This window comes from Carassius auratus, unplaced genomic scaffold (assembly GCF_003368295.1).
Source record: "Carassius auratus strain Wakin unplaced genomic scaffold, ASM336829v1 scaf_tig00024172, whole genome shotgun sequence".
In the NCBI taxonomy this organism is placed as follows: domain Eukaryota; kingdom Metazoa; phylum Chordata; class Actinopteri; order Cypriniformes; family Cyprinidae; genus Carassius; species Carassius auratus.
The window spans coordinates 57,721-74,609 of record NW_020525322.1 but is presented as its reverse complement, the minus strand read 5'-3'; the positions used below and the strand labels follow the sequence as shown (position 1 = coordinate 74,609).

The 16,889-nt window shown below is 37.3% G+C and overlaps 1 protein-coding gene across 1 annotated transcript in view; it reads right to left on the bottom strand.

Moving 5' to 3' along the window:
- Positions 1–1,750: 1,750 nt before the first annotated feature.
- LOC113078075 (multidrug resistance-associated protein 5) overlaps positions 1,751–16,889 on the bottom strand; it is a 33,598-nt gene continuing 18,459 nt past the window's right edge. The window contains exons 15-29 of the mRNA XM_026250365.1: positions 15,792–15,917; positions 15,378–15,489; positions 14,470–14,654; positions 13,192–13,338; positions 10,405–10,534; positions 10,158–10,311; positions 8,912–9,040; positions 7,988–8,174; positions 7,761–7,850; positions 6,512–6,704; positions 6,249–6,408; positions 5,202–5,280; positions 4,999–5,112; positions 3,761–3,925; positions 1,751–2,740 (exon numbers count right to left, since the gene is read on the bottom strand). Of these exons, the coding sequence (XP_026106150.1) occupies positions 2,606–2,740; positions 3,761–3,925; positions 4,999–5,112; positions 5,202–5,280; positions 6,249–6,408; positions 6,512–6,704; positions 7,761–7,850; positions 7,988–8,174; positions 8,912–9,040; positions 10,158–10,311; positions 10,405–10,534; positions 13,192–13,338; positions 14,470–14,654; positions 15,378–15,489; positions 15,792–15,917 (2,106 nt within the window). The 3' untranslated portion in view covers positions 1,751–2,605. The remainder of the gene's footprint in view (positions 2,741–3,760; positions 3,926–4,998; positions 5,113–5,201; positions 5,281–6,248; positions 6,409–6,511; positions 6,705–7,760; positions 7,851–7,987; positions 8,175–8,911; positions 9,041–10,157; positions 10,312–10,404; positions 10,535–13,191; positions 13,339–14,469; positions 14,655–15,377; positions 15,490–15,791; positions 15,918–16,889) is intronic.

The following is a 16,889-nucleotide window of genomic DNA, read 5'->3' as shown; positions in this document are numbered from 1 at the left end:
TTACTGTGCAAACTGTATATTCTATCCCCTTAATGTATTGACTGATTGTTTGTATTTTTACATTAAAAAAAACATGACTTAATATGATTTATAAACGGTTTCCACAAGGTCAGAAAATTTAATAAATAAAATACTATGGTTTACCTGAACTAGACACACACAAACACAAAACAGTTAAATCTGACAACAAACTGTTAGAAGAAAGGGATCATTGGGTTCTATATAGAACCATAGGGTTCTTTACTCAACTCCAAAGAACCTTTTATGCTAAAAAGGTTCTATAATGACAAGAAAGAAACCTTTTGGCACAAAGGGTCCATATCTTGAATTTGACTCAAATGATTCGCAAAACCGCTACGAACTCCCGAAATGACTCAAATGATTCGCGATCCCGCTCCAACTTCCAAACTAGAGTCAGATGACTCAAATGATTCGCGATCCCGCTCCAACTCCTAAACTAGAGTCAGATGACTCAAATGATTCGCGATCCCGCTACGAACTTCCGAACTGCTTCAAATGATTTGCGATCCCCATACTGACTCAAATGATTCGCGATCCCAACTCCCGAACTGACACAAATGATTCGCGATCCCGCTCCAACTCCCAAACTAGAGTCAGATGACTCAAATGATTCGCGATCCCGCTACGAACTCCCGAACTGCTTCAAATGATTTGCGATCCCCAAACTGACTCAAATGATTCACGATCCCGCTACAAACTCCCGAACTTATTCAAATGATTCGCGATCCCCAAATTGACTCAAATGATTCGCGATCCCGCTCCGAACTCCCGAACTGATTCAAATGATTCGCGATCGCGCTCCGAACTCCCGAACTGACTCAAATGATTCGCGAACCCGCTACGAACTCCCGACCTGACTCGATTTGAGATCCAATACACATAATGCTATTAAAGTGCGCACATCGAGAGAAATAAACAGCAGATGTTCATGTTAACAACTTCTTTAACTTGAGCAAACGCTGCTAACGCACATACATTTGTTAATAAAGTAAATAAAACGAAAACATGAATGTTTTAATGCCACTGAAATAAAAAATAAACGATCCACTCGAAAGTCTCTGCTCATCATGACAGGACCTGGATCAGTGAGCTGCGTCTCGGGCCGATGACGTCACTTCCATGGAGGCATGTTGTACACGCCCCCGTCCATTGACTCCGCCCCCACGTCAAAACAGTGCCACAAAGAGAGACAAATTGCAAGCTCAAATTAGACTGACACGCAAAATAAAAGCAGTGTTGCAAATAAATTAATAGATATGACCATGGAATTATGTATTGCAAAATCATTGCTTTCGCGCTGTTTCATTTGTTTTGCAATTCTTAATTTTTGTTTGCAAAAAGCAAATGTATTTTCCTCAATACTTTAAATAAAATGTTTTAAATTTGTTTTGTTTTTATTGTTTTTGTATATTTTAAACAAGGTAAATCTTTATGATTTCTTAAAATAAAAAGTCACATACATGGATTTTTCTGGGCTAAGCGCCGGATCTCACTCACCCTAGAACCACCCCTGGTTAAATGTATAAATATAATCTTTATTCAATAAAGCATTTTTATAACAATCATAAAACAAGTGTTCGTGAAACAACCCCAAAACCAAAATCTCTGAATCATAAAGAACAAGGCAACTCTTAATGATTAGCAAACAGTTTCTAAGCTTTTGAACCAATTTCCAAGATAAACATCTAAACAGATACTGCACAGTGTGCCATATATAGTTATACAAAAATATAAATAGACCCTTAAAGGCCTTGCATGTTTCAGGTACATACATTTTCACTGTGCATTTTCCATCCTGGAAAATAAAAACAACCAAGTCATCCATTTCTGAAGAGATCATAAAGTGAAATCTTGATATGAAGCAGGACAGTCACTCCTCAAGAACGAATGAGATATTTACCATTCAATTCGTCCCAGCCTTTCCATGTGCATTAAAACTACCTTGATTTTAAACATAAATTAAAGTCTTTCTTGGATTCCCAGGATATATTCAACACATGCAGCATAATGACAATCAATGCAAGTAAAAAAAAAAAAAAATTGAATTATTGCATAGCATTCACATTGCATATTTTCGGCACTAAAACACTATCTGCACAATGCTTTTGACAGATATCTGCCATATATATATCAGCAGAGGCACAAAACTTACACAGTATACATAACAGCAAAAGCACAAGTAGATAATGCAAAATAAGTCTAATAAAAATAATTCACAAAATGTGCTGATTTCAGGAATGATTGATATCTGTGACTGATCTGAACATCATCTTTTTGGTTTGAAAACTTCAGATACAAATAAGGCAAATCAGTCGGTTACCTTACGGTCGATACATATCTTGAATACTTTTACAAAGCAAATAAATGCTAAAACAAATAGATTATCAGTGTGCAAAATTCAGCCACCAAACACAAATAAAGTGCCATCAATGGGAGCATTCCCATCGGAAAGCTCTTCTTCCTGACATCTTCCACTATATAAACTCAGAATCTCTCTGTGTATTAATATCAATATGATCGTTGTGTTAAAGTAACAAACTAACGGAAAATCTCAGTTTGAGCAGCGTCAAGGATTTCAATCTTCTCAGGATCTCTGGATGTGCTGTTGAGTGCTTACTTCTTCGGTGTGACTAAGTGTTTCTTCTGCTGCCAGCATCATGCCACGAAAATGTGAGTTTTCATTGGCCAGCAGCTTTGAAGGGGTGTCAAACTCCAAAATCTATTTCAAAGATGAGAAGATGTCACATTAGCATGACTTTGACATATTAGTGTACATGCAGTCCATACTGTTACAGAATATCAAACCAAGTGCAATCTCTAAACAAGTGAGACTTTATGATTTTACTGCTCTGAGTCTGAGATATAGAAAGAACACATCCAGTAAATGCATTAGCATGTCATTTTAATTAAATGTGTTAATGTTAATTTGACAGCTCTCTCTATGTATATACCGTACACTGCATTTATAGAATTATGTTTTCACATTCACATCTAATCTGACACATACAATTTAATATGCTCTGTGAGATTTCTACAGACTTAACCTTTGAGTTTGATGAACCTGAACAATGACCTCAAATATCTCCAAATATTTCGATTTTGAATGTTATATCTATGTTTTTTTTGTGGATGCTTGAGCTTTTTCTCATAAATGTCACTTGGCTTTATGCTTGTTTTTGTTTTGTTTTGTCTATGCACTGAAACTTAAAGCATATGGGTGAGCAATACTGACAAAAAAATGATTTCAGTAATTTTGGAGATTTTGTAAGTGTGTTTTTATGCTGGTACTTAAGGTGTATAAAGTTGTAAATATGGATATTTTTCTTACACAAATGCATCGCTTCGCTTCAGAATACCTTTAATAACCTCCTAGAGCCGTGTGGACTTCTTTTATAATGGACGGGTGCAATTTTTTGGACAAATTTTGGGCTACCATCGACTCCCAATATAAAGCATGGATTTGCCTGGATATTAATTAATATAACTCTGATTGTATTCGTCTAAAAGAAGTAGAATGTCATACACCTTGGATGGCTTGAGGGTGAGTAGATTCATTTGTGGGTGAACTGTCCCTTTAAATCGATTTCTAAGGACATTTTTACCTTTGTAAGGATTTTTTCTAATCTTATTAGATGTAAGCTTAATCTTACGGTTAATCAATGTATTTATTTAGAATGATAAGACACTATAGGAGTGTTTTCAGTCTTTGGGGTCACAGTATCATTAGAAGGAGACCCACCTGTCCCTGGTCCAGGACCATGATGCGGTCACAGTTGAGCACAGTGTTGAGGCGATGGGCGATCACTAGAGTACTGCAGCCACTGAACGAGGTGCGAATGGTGTCCTGGATGAGGCGATCGGTCTCGGTGTCAATAGCAGCTGTTGCCTCGTCTAACAGCAGGATCTGAAACACACATCACTAGATTACATCCAGCACAAACCTAGGACCATGATCATCTTCATCAAAATCTGTTCAATGGCCAGTCATTTCTCCAGCACTGTAATGTTTTTTAAAGCATGCTCTTTTGTGTGTGTGTGTGTGTGTGTGTGTGTGTGTTGACATATGTCAAGCTGAAACTGATAAACTGAATGGCTTGTCTAGTCATTTTTCAAAAAATCAAGTAAACACACAAATTAGTCAGTAATTTGTAATTTTGTGTAAACACACAAATTAGTCCGTAATTCATTTCATTTAATTCTTTGTTTTAAGAACCCGGAAAAGCTTGTTATATGCACATGCTATAAAGTCAAGTTATTTCAAACAAACAAACAAACAAACCCCATATTATTAATAACGAATACACATTACTCTAGTTACGCCATGCTCTAAATTAGAGTAGAAACTATGAGTAAAATATCTGTAATATTTTAAATTGTTCCTGTAGCTCAAGTTGTATAGCATTGCATTAGCAAGCGCAAGGTTGGAGGTTCAAATCCCAAGGAACACATGTTAGGAAAAAATGATGGATTGAATGCAATGTAAGTCGCTTTCCAAAGCGTCTGCTAAAATGCATAAACCAAAAAAAAAAAAAATTATTTAGTGACATATTTTACAGAAACCATAGATTTTTAAAAAACAAAGCTAGGATTGGTAGCCTGTTAATATTCTTGTGCACAATGTGGGTACTTGGGAGACAAAATGCTGAGAACAGAGGAATCATTTATCAATGATTCTGACGTAACTCCTGTGCTTTACGTAATCCGTTACATAATGTCCCGTTCTCATATCATTACAGATGGTGTGCAAATGTTTACATTATCCGCGAGAGAAGACCTTGGAAAGAAAGCTAATACTTGTGATTTTTCAATAGTTATACACTGTCTGCCAAGTGGTGGCAATGTTTCACCATTTTACAACAGCTGAGCTTCAACAGTGCTTCACAACAGCAGGAGAAAAACAACCAAGAATGCAAATAACACACTTAACACTTTTGCCAGAACAATGGTTTGAGAAGCGTATCTGATCTCAACCGTTACCTTGCTGTGTCTGAGAAGAGCTCTGGCCACACACAGCAGCTGTCTCTCTCCAACAGAGAAGTTCTCTCCGTTATCCGTCACCTCTGAATGCAGTGAATTAGGAAGCTGGCTTACCTGAAAATAAATCAGCACGTGACAAGCTCTCAGGCACAGGTACACCAAAGCCAATTTTAAAATGGTAATACTGAGTCAGACTCACTCACCATGTCCTTAATGTGTGTTTTCTCCAGTGCTTCCCAGATCTGTGCATCTGTATATTGATCCCAGGGATCCAGATTTGATCTGTTGGATTTATAAGCAACTTAGTTAGCATAAACCGACCCTAGTCTTTCTGCACATGCTTCATTAAGAAGTTATCTTTAAGGCGAAACAAATGTTTGTCTACCTTCCGAAATCATTCGGATATGCTGATTTATTTTATCAGTGTTGAGAACAGTTGTGATTTCTTTGGAAACTGTGATGCTTTTTTCAAGATTCTTTGATGAATAAGAAGTGCAAACGAACAACATTTTTTAAAAATAGAAATCTTTTGTAACAGTATAACTCTTTACTATCACTTCCAACCAATTTAATATATCCTTGCTGAGTAAAACTATACATAAAAAACATTAAAAATTATAGATAAACTTTTGAACAGTCATGTATATTATCACAAAGAATGTCTATATTTTATATATATATATATATATATATATATATATTTTATCTAATCAAAGAATCCTGTAAAAATATCAAAGTTTCCAAACAAATATTAAGCAGCGAAAACTACGCTTTGCTTCTTAATTGCTGGGTTATTGCAACCCAACTTTGGGTCAAATTTGGACAAAGCTAACTTTTGGGTTAAAAATGTTATGTAAAATTTTAACCCAACGGCTAGTCCATATTTGACCCAAAGTTGGGTTGAAACAACCCAGTATTTTTTAGTGTGTGGTTTACATTACTGGAATAAATTATGTTTTCAAATATATAGATTTTTTTTTTTTGATTAAATAAGTGCAGCTTAGTTGAGCATCTGAGAGACTTCTTAAAAACAAACAAACAAAAAAAACATTAAAAATCTTACTGATCCAAAACTGCCCACTTTTCACAATCCGATCAATCCCAGATGGATTAAAATGCTTAGTTTGTACATTTATTCTGTTTCACTTGAACGCACTTGTATGTGACTGTGTAAGTGAAATGCATTGCATCATTGTGACTCCAGGAAGGATAACACATGGCTTGTCTTAGTAAAGTGACGTGGACCGTACCTGACAGTGCCAATGAAAAGAACCGGCTCTTGGGGGATGACTGACAGCTTGCTCCTCAAATCCTCCAGACCGATGTGAGCGATGTCGACACCATCAATGATGATTGATCCCCGGCTGAGCTCCACCAATCTGAAGAGTGCGACGCCCAGTGAAGATTTCCCTGAAGAAACAACCAACCTGTGTCACGCCAGTAATACGACCCACAGTAGAGATGAACACAAACGACTTCTTATAGGATAAAGAAGCCTTGTAGACAGGTGTACCTGAACCTGTTCTGCCAACTATCCCAATGGTCTCTTCTGGAAGAACACTAAAGGAGAGATTCTTCAGAACCAGAGGAAGGTCATCCCGATATCGCATTTCCACATTCTGGAAGGTGATTCGTCCTTCTTCTGGCCAGTTTGAAGCAGGAGCGGAGGAGGCACAGATCTTTCGAGGACCTTCGCTTTCCAGGTTCTGAGTGAATAATGATTATCCGCATTATTTTTAACGTAAGAGCAGCTGCAGGCATTAGTAACTTGAACATGTGAGGCATGTACAAAATAGTCCGTTATGCTGCTTGATATCGCAAACTTGTCTATGTTATTAAACTCTTTTAACAACAGCCAGCAGGCTCATTCTGCGTAGCTTCTCCAGAGTGTGATTTTAGTAAACAGGTTCAAGCAGTTCCTCAAAAAGAACCAAATTAATGATTTGTTTGTGAACCAGACATCCCACCGAACTGTTTGTCTGAAGCTCTGGATTTCAGGTAATAATACTGCAAATAATGTTCAGTTTCTTGCACATACTGATCGTTTCTCTTCTTAAGACCTCAGTACATCATCAGGAGCCAAAGTGTTAATTTAATAAAGATAATACACTTTTTTATTCTCAAAAATTGCATTTTATGAATCACCAAGGGCCACAGTTTCAGCTTAAAATCTTCTTTACTGTTCTACTGAAGAAAAAAGTGGTCACCTATCTAATTATCATAATGCAAGACAAGCCTGTAGACTATTTTCAGCTGTGTTCAGTATGGTATATGATTTATAAATTGAGCAAGATTGATCAAATGGTTTTACTGTACTTCTTTATTCTTCTAGTTATTCACCTATAGCAGCTAATACATTTTGTAGTCTCACAGAAAAATGTTCTTTTGCATTGCTAGATAAGTTGGATACTTTGTCCTTCAGAACTCAGTCAGAGCATTATTGGCTTCATTAATCACTGTAAAATGCTCTCTGCCACTTGAGTGGGAGCTAAGACAGCTGTACTGTTCTGCTTTGATAAGAGCCTCCTGAAACAAGCTGTGTCATTCACTAGATGCTCTGTTGGGCAATAAACGCGTGCCATGAAGCCTGCTGAGCGTGATGTAGCAGGCTCACTATGCAGCGCTGACCGCTGGGCTCAGCCACCTGTGCAAAGTAAAGAGCTGATGTCTTTTGTGCGCTGTGTCAACTGAATAACAAACGGTCCGTCCCTTTCTATTTGCCATTGACACAACCAGCGCACATGTGTCACAGAAGCTTCTACCTTTATGTAATGGTTGATCCGCTCCACTGATGTAAAACGGGCTTCGGTTTCAGAAAGCAGCCTCACGGTGAACTGAAACAGGCCGGTTAGCTGGATGTGGGAAGGGAAAGAAAACGGAGTAAATAACAACTGAGCAATAGTAAGCAATGCGAATTAATAACGGCACAGTAACAGTACTTCCTGACAAGCGTCCGCAGTCATATAGACATTGTGTGAGAGTGGCGCACCTGTACGGCGTAGGAGATGGCCAGACCGGCGTAAGCGGGAGGAATGCGGCCGTGCATGAAGACGATGAGGAGCGCGACGGTGGTGATGAGAGAAATGCTGATGAGGTCCAGACGCACAGCCAGCCAGCGCATAGCACAGCTGAACAGATAGTGACACGCTTGGTTTGTGTCCAGCAGGGCTTGATTCCTGGTGGAATATATCCAATATTTAACCAAAGTACTTTTTTTTTTTAAGTTTATAAGCATCTTGTATCTAAATATATAAATACAAGATGCTTAAATTTGTTAAAATATGATTGAATTGAATTGAATAAAAAAATTTATTTCATTATTAGATTTTTATTCATAAAACTGAGAATTCCGTCATGGATTCTGATTGGCTAAGCCATGTTCACGTTTGTTTACATTTACATTTGTTTGTTTGTTGCTTGGCAACCACTTTGTTGCAACCACAGCTGATTCCGAGGAACTACATTGTTTGGTGGAAGAATACTTTTTTTTATTAATATCATTATACTGTATTTGCTCTGTTTTACCTTACTACGTATGTGGAATAACCATGTTTTAAAAGCAATAAACCCTGTGAAGCCGTGGTTTATAGTAAATTTATAACTAGCTAATAATAAGGGGTTTAAAGGCAACCCGCTTCACATCGTACCTAACAACGCCCCTAAACTGTTATAAATCCATGGCTTCTTGAGGCTTATTGCTCTATTTGTGAAATGCTTTCTTGAAAAGCCACTAGGTTTGTCATTTTCCATGATTTTCTGATGCAATGCCATTTGTGAGTGTGGCATCCATGCACTGTTTGAAGTTTGTGCAAACTTTCTGAGGCCAGTTTATATAAAGACCTCAAGTAAAGTTTCACTTCAGTGTTTGTTTCAGAGAAAAGTCATGGAGGGCATCCTGTAGTGTGAATATTACCTGTGTATGAAGTCAGCCCCCCTGCCGTAAGCATAGATCGTGGACAGGCCTTGCAGACTGCTGGTGATATGAGAGGTGAAAGGGGATTGGCTGATGTTCTCCAGGCGCTTCAGCTCACGAATGAGAACCCTTTGGGTAAAAAGGACAACCGGAAAAGTATATTTATATATATTTTCCAGGCCCTGACAAAAAGTCAGCCAGTCTGAGAATACGAGCGGCGATATACGGCTGAGTTTTGATCAAAGCTCTGGCTCATCTCATCTGCTTATCTGTGCGGCTCACAGAGCTGTCTGTGATGTGACGGTTAGTGGCTCAATAACAGTGAGACTGAGGGGATCTTCCTGGCCGAGCTGCAGTCATTTCTGGCTTCTGAACTGATTTATACGGGGCTTTATGGGGTCTGTCACAAGTCAGCGGTGTCAGACAGAGCCAGGCCAGTACTGATGAGAACTCAGGCTGATTTCAGTGCATATAAGTGCATATATGAAAAATGCATTGCTTGTGAATAATGTTAATAAATCATACTTTTGTTAAAAAGAGCCCAAGCGCAAAAAAGACAAATACTATGAAAATGCATGAATAATGGTGGTTCTGTTGTCTTTTCAGACATATTTAATAATAATAATAATAATACTAATAATAATAATAATAATAATTTATATTATAATTGCTTATTTAAAATTATTTATAATATTACAAAATTGTTCTAGAAATTCTTTGCAATTACAAACAAATGGCAATAATTTTTTTTCAGTAAACATTAAATTTAAAGGTAGAAAACTGAAATCAGGTCAATCAATAAAAACATTCTTCAATAGTTGTTTTATTAAAAACAATTGCAGTCTATATTAACTGTGTGTGTGTGTTTGTGTGTATATATATATATATATATATATATATATTAAACTTAACTTATTAACTTTACACATACACACATAATAACTAATTTAAATATTTCGATTATTAATATTTATTTGAATTTATATTTACATTTAAAAATATACTTCGATTTTTTTGTTAAATTTGGTTAATACATAAGAAAAACATTGTAAAACAATGCAATCATATTATTCATAGAGAATATAGAGATAATGTTTATTATCCATAATGTCTATAATGTTTCTAGCAGATATTGAACCCACATATTTGTTGATTAATCAGCCTGACCCATATATTTGGTTCTACTTGTACTTTTTACAGTGACACAGCTCAAGTGTTTGACCCAATAAAATCTGTAAGACCGAACCTGGAGATGCGGTTGACGATGAAGAGGAACAGTCCTAAAGGAATGATGGAGAACAGGAACCAGGGGAAGACAGCGCCCACCATGCCCAGACAGAACAGCACTAATGTCACATTCTGGAGCAGCATTTCGGCTTGCATCGCCAGACGCACGTCAACTACACACAGAGGAAGAACAGAGACATCAAAACGCTTCCCGTCATCCTGCATGTGAATGGATTTGTGAAAAGAGATAAAGAGAGGTTGCTCACCCTCATCCATGTCCCTGGAGAACCGGTTGAGAATGCGTCCCAGCGGTGTTGTGTCGAAAAAGCGCATGGGGCTCAGAAGTAGAGTCTTGAATAGTTTATCATGCAGAACCGAGGCTGCCCGCACAGTGCACTGCAAAAACAACAACAAAACAACACACACACAACACTGTTAATAATGCATGCACCCAGACGCAACGAATGCTAATAAATGAGCTGCTGATTTAACCTATATAATTCTTTAGTTAGGTTACACAAACATTTACACAGCTATAATAGCTAGATTTATATGGGGGAAAACCTTTGCAAATATACAGGAATGCTTCTGCTCTGTAAGGCCCTGCATGAGACATTACCCACATCTTCAGGAAAATAGGTGAATTTCATTCTTTGACAACCGATATTCCAACCGATATTTCCTGGAATATCGGTTTGGACGGCCCTTTTCAGAATAGCAAAAGAGCTCAAACAATGTTCACAGTTGTTCCCTCCTGATACATCTGGTTAGAAACAATAAGTGAAGGAGGACAGAGACCACGTCAACAGCTTTTTTGGTGCAAATGAAAGTTATCGAACACATATAACATTTATTATCAGTGTTGACGAAAGTTACTTTTAAAAGTGTTGCATAACTTTATTGCATTACTCAAAGAAAAAAGTAACTAATCATGTTCATTTTATGGAAAGTAATGCATTACATTACTTTTGCGTTACTTTTTCTCGTCTGGGTTGGGCTTGCTTGTTTTTTTTTTTATATATAAAAAAGTTATTTTTGGCAAATGAAAAAGCCTGGTTTGTGTAATATTCAGAGTTTGTATTTCATTGTTTTTATTCATTTTGAGGAATACTGAATCTGTTTTAATATTAGTTAAATATGAGTACATACAAGTGCATTGGTTTAGTATTGTGTTAAGTATCAAGTATTTTTTCTTCCCAAAGAAATTTATATTTTCACTAAGTGAGGATTTATTAAAGTAAGGAGTGACAGTAAAGACATTGATAATGATACAAAAAAATTTATTTCTAATAAATGCTGTTCTTTTGAACATTCTATTCATCAAAGAATCCTGAAAAATAAAATGTTTCCACAAAAATATGAAGTAGCACAACTGTTTTCAACATAATCAGAAATGTGACACTGAAGACGGCTGAAAATTCAGCATTGCATCACAGGAATAAATTATGTTTTAAAATACCCTAAAATTTAAAATTGTTATTTTAAATGGTAATAATATTTCAAAATATTACTATTTTTATTGTAATTTTAATCAAATAAATGAAGCCTTGGTGAGCCTAAGACTTATTTTATTTTTAAAAAGACATGATTGATATTGTAACGTCATCACTGCAGCAGCTCATATGAACACACAGTTACATAAGTACAAATATTCTCAAATATGTGTCGGGAGACTATTGCGAATATGCCAGACATGCCTTCATAACTAAATTCCTCATGTTATGCTCATGGGGGAACATGTTACCATTTGGATTGGATGCTTTCTGGCACAAGAGGACAAATTCATTCCATTAATGGATTATGCAGAGTTCCCAAATTTGCAATCTTACCTCTGGATAAAACAAAAAAGATTAGCCATCACAGAGGAATTAGTGAATACAAGTGACAGACAATTACACAGACACATAACCTCTCTAATGTGCTGTCAGCTTTGCTTAATGGAGAAGAGGGCACGGGGTCCTGAGGGGACATGTATACTCAACCCCTCCAGCTGAAAGTCAAGACACTGGACAGATAAATGGATTTAGCCTGCAGGCAAATTCAATTAAAGAGCAGAAAAAAAGAGAGAGGAAAGCAGCACTATGTCATGGACTGCAGAGCAAGGATTCGGTGTGGAAACGAAACTGAAACTGAAGTATGTGCAGTATTTCTGTTTTAATGATATGCGAGCTTACATTATCGAGTGTGTCACTCACTTTGCAAAAGAACAAACATGTCTTGAGAGTCCAGAAGCATTGACTGTGTGATGAATCCTATTAGAACGCAGTTAAATATATATTTATAATATATGATATAGTTAAGTTATTATAACACATACAAGAGTGCCACGTCAGTCTGTGAGAGCCAATGTGATACTGATTTCATATTTCAACAAACAAGAAGCTAATATCGAGTAACACTTTAGACACAATTATTGTCAGTTTGTCGCTGTTTCGCCAATGAATGTAGTTTCAATTAAAGCCGGAGCGCAACATTTATGCATCTCAGAGAAACTCAGAAAGACATTGATTAAATGGATTAAATGCATAAAGGATATTTATGTTATTACATTTTCTTTTAAATAATGCAAGTTTGCGTAATGAGTTTGCATCGTTTTTATTGATTTTGAGGAATGCTGAATCTGTTTTTGTGCGTTTACTTTAATAGTTACTTCAAAAAAAGTAATCTGATTGCGCAACTCACATTACCCCACAACACTGAAATTACGACACACTAAGCAAAACATAGTTTAATTATTGGTACCGGAAAAAATCCTAAAACATATCGAGATATATATTATTTTAGTACATTTCACAAATCCTTACTCTGTGCTATGAGCATACCGTGTCCCAGATTACACCGCCGTGGGAGAAATGAATTAATTGCGAAGCCCCCCTGACAGATTAACCTGCTACTCTCAGGTAGATTCAGGCAGTGATGAATACTGCATGAGCAAAGAAGAAATGCATCTGCCTAAGGACTTAAGTCTTTGATGAAAAATTCAGCAGTGTGTAATGGAGACAGGAAGCCTGGACTGAGGAATCTCATGCAATGACGAATAAACTCCAGATTACCTTGACGAACACCAGCCCTCGCACCGTCTTCAGGAAGAGCGCTGCCCCCATGGATAGGACGTACACCCTGGAGTAGTACTGCATGTGTGGATTCAGTCGCATGCTGTCTCTCTCGGTGGTCTCGTTCCCAAGCAGCACGGAGGAATTCTACAGGGACAAAGCAACATCACCTTGAAAACGTGATCCTTCCCTGGAGATTCCCAACAAACCAGCTGAACTGCGTGTAACTAGTCCCAATCTCAATTATTTTGCAGAATGCGAGTTAACTGCAACATCTGTTGCCGTGATTGTCCCTCTGAGTAAATCGTGTGGAGTCTGGCACTTCTAATTAGTTTCGGGATTGATGTTCGTTTTGGCTAAGCATCAAAACTGCGATTAAAGCGGGTGGTCTGTCGCCTTAAAGGAATAATTCACCCTAAATAACAACTTGCATCATTTTTTGGTCGTTTCCAAACTTGTGAAAACCAAAATGATGGATTATGACCTCTTTCTGTTGTCCTTGCAGGTAAAGCGAATGTGAAATGAAGCTTTCAAGCTTCAAAAATAAGGGCACAAAAAACTGTTTAAGTGATATATTTTAAAAGGCTATTTTACTCTAAAATGCAAATTCTGTTATCATTTAGACCACCCACCCTCTTGTAGTTCAATTTCGTAAAAACAAATGAAGATTGATTTAATCAAATCTCTGTCTAAGATTCAAAAAGGCTTCAAAATGTTTGTAAAGAGACCAAACGAATAAATCCACAGTAACTGAGCGGTTTAATCAAAGTCTTCAGAAGAGCAAGTTCTTGATGTTTTATTTGTTAGCATCATACTTTTTTATCTCATGTAAGTTAATCTCATAAAACTAGTGAGTTAAGCCAGTAGTAGCGCTGACAAATAGCTAAAGGAGTGAAAAGCGGAAGAACAGACAAACCGATTCAACTGAGTGAGTCATTTACGCTGGAACTCCGATTGATTCAAACTCAAGCGACTTTGATCATTCAGTTCAAAACCAGTTCAAAAGAGCCTTTCATTATCGAATTCCGATGTATGTAACCCTTCACAAAATAATTGAAATCCACCCTAATTCTCATGATCATGAGATCATGAGCAAGAAGGAGGAAGCAAATGATTATTTTGAGTTAGATCATGCCAGTGAATAGGATGACGGGAATGATTCATTCAATGATTCATTCAGTGATTCGTTCATATTGATCAGAATTTCTCCTTTTGTTTTCCACGGAAGATAAAGTGAGTTCAGCTGTTATTGTTGGCTAAATCCTCCCTTTGTCTTACCCCACTGCCCTGTCTGATCCAGTGACTGAGCCACCAGTTGCTGAACGCGATGCTGCCGGTGGTGAAGAGGAAGAGGAGGATGTTCACGATGAAGACCAGAGGTCCTCCGGCAGCCTTGATGTAAGAAGAGTACACTTGCCAGGCCACAGCCCCGCTCCCCTTTTCCTCGGCCTGCATGAGCTGATCTGTGAGGGCCACATCAGACAACAGAGAGAGAGAAGAACAACAAAGAAGTGACTCATCTTCTTGACCTCACAAAAGAGTTCAATGGAAACCAACGACTGCGCCAAATACAATGTGTATTTGTAACTAATAACTGATAAAAACACTAATTTATAACTGATAAAAACACTCTAATGTAATGCAGCATGATATATTGACATTATAAACACATATACATACATGCACACACATTTTTATATAAATATGTTGATTGCAAATAATTATTTTGTAGCTGATTATAAATTGATAAATCATCAAAAATGCACAAAACCCACAAATCATGAACATAGAAAGCTGAATAGACAAAATTTATAATTTTATACAATTTATTTTATTTGTTAATGTTAACATGACATGCTAATTAAATACATTATAATATGAATGAATATATATATATATATAAATTTATTTTAAAATGCATTTACAAAACATGAACATAAAATGTAAAAATGTATAATTTTTAAAAATGTATGTTAATAATGTTACCATAATATGCTTATAAATTACATTATAATATAGTTGTTCATACATGCATGGAATGTATTTATAAATATTAATAAATTAACACAAATGCATCATCACAAAACATGACAATCTGAACATGTACAAAAAATACTCATTCTATCATTTTTAATGTTTATTGTTTGCTTGTTTTTTTTGGGTAGCATGGACTAAACCATCCTCACCTCCTTTCTTGCTCTCAGTTTGAGGTTTGGCTGCAGGGCTGACATGAAGGGACTGCGGGCTGCTCTCGTCCTCGACCCCCGGCTTGTTTTTTAGGTTTTTTCTCACTAGGTTCTGGATGAAGGATGAAGAGAAAGAGAATGAGCGAGACCTGGTAAAGAGCAACCCGCAACTGATTAAATCAGCCAGAACAAAGGCTGCTGGGTCATTAAAACAGAGATCAGTGACAATGTCCCTCGACAGTTACTCCTACAGATCAATGCACGTGTAAATTACAAAAGCACGGCATGAATTAACATTTCAAATCCACAACAAATGGCTGTGCAGCCCGTGGTTCATGAATTTTGCAGTGGGACATGTAGGATGTTTTTTGACCCTGCGACCCTGGTGTTTTCCCATCGGGCAGCGTATCGCACCTCTTGCTGCACGCTGTTGAAAAGGGCAGCGTAGTCTCGGCCTTTCTCCATCAGCTGGACGTGTGAGCCGTGCTCTGCTATCTGACCGTCCTTCATTAACACCACCTCATCACACTCAGGCAAGAACTGCAGATTAAACACACCCCGAGGAAAGGACAGAAGAGTGTCAGAAAGTACAGCAGGAGACCTTATGTTACATTAACCCAGAAATGTCATTTGCTCATTTAAAGAGATGCATGACCTGCCATCAGTAATGCATTTTTTTTCAATTAAGATTTTTTTCTTAATCAGTAACAGTAATTATTGGATATATTTCATTATTTATATTTTAAATAGTGCTTTTGGATTTTTTTTTTTAACATTTCCTCAACTTTTTCTTTTTTAGATTATCTATCTATGTAATGCCAAATATTTTTTTTAAAATATAAATATATACTTTTATATATATATTGGCGATCCCCAAACTGACTAAAATGATTCGCGATCCCGCTACGAACTCCCAAACTGATTAAAATGACTCGCGCTCCGAACTCCCGAATTGACTCAAATGATTCGCGAACCCGCTACGAGCTCCCGAACTGATTCAAATGATTCGCGCTCCGAACTCCCGAACTGACTCAAATGATTCGCGAACCCGCTACGCACTCCCGAACTGATTCAAATGATTCGCGCTCCGAACTCCCGAACTGACTCAAATGATTCGCGAACCCGCTACGCACTCCCGAACTGATTCAAATGATTCGCGATCCCCAAACTGACTCAAATGATTCGCGATCCCGCTACGAACTGCCGAACTGACACAAATGATTCACGAACCCGCTACGAACTCCCGAACTGACTCAAATGATTCGCGATCCCGCTACGACTCCCGAACTGATTCAAATGATTCGCGATCCCCAAAACTGACTCAAATGATTCGCGATCCCGCTACGAACTCCCGAACTGACTCAAATGATTCACGAACCCGCTACGAACTCCCGAACTGATTAAAATGATTCGCGCTCCGAACTCCCGAACTGACTCAAATGATTCACAAACACGCTACCAACTCCCGAACTGATTCAAATGATTTGATGAAAATTAAAGGGGCAAATTAAG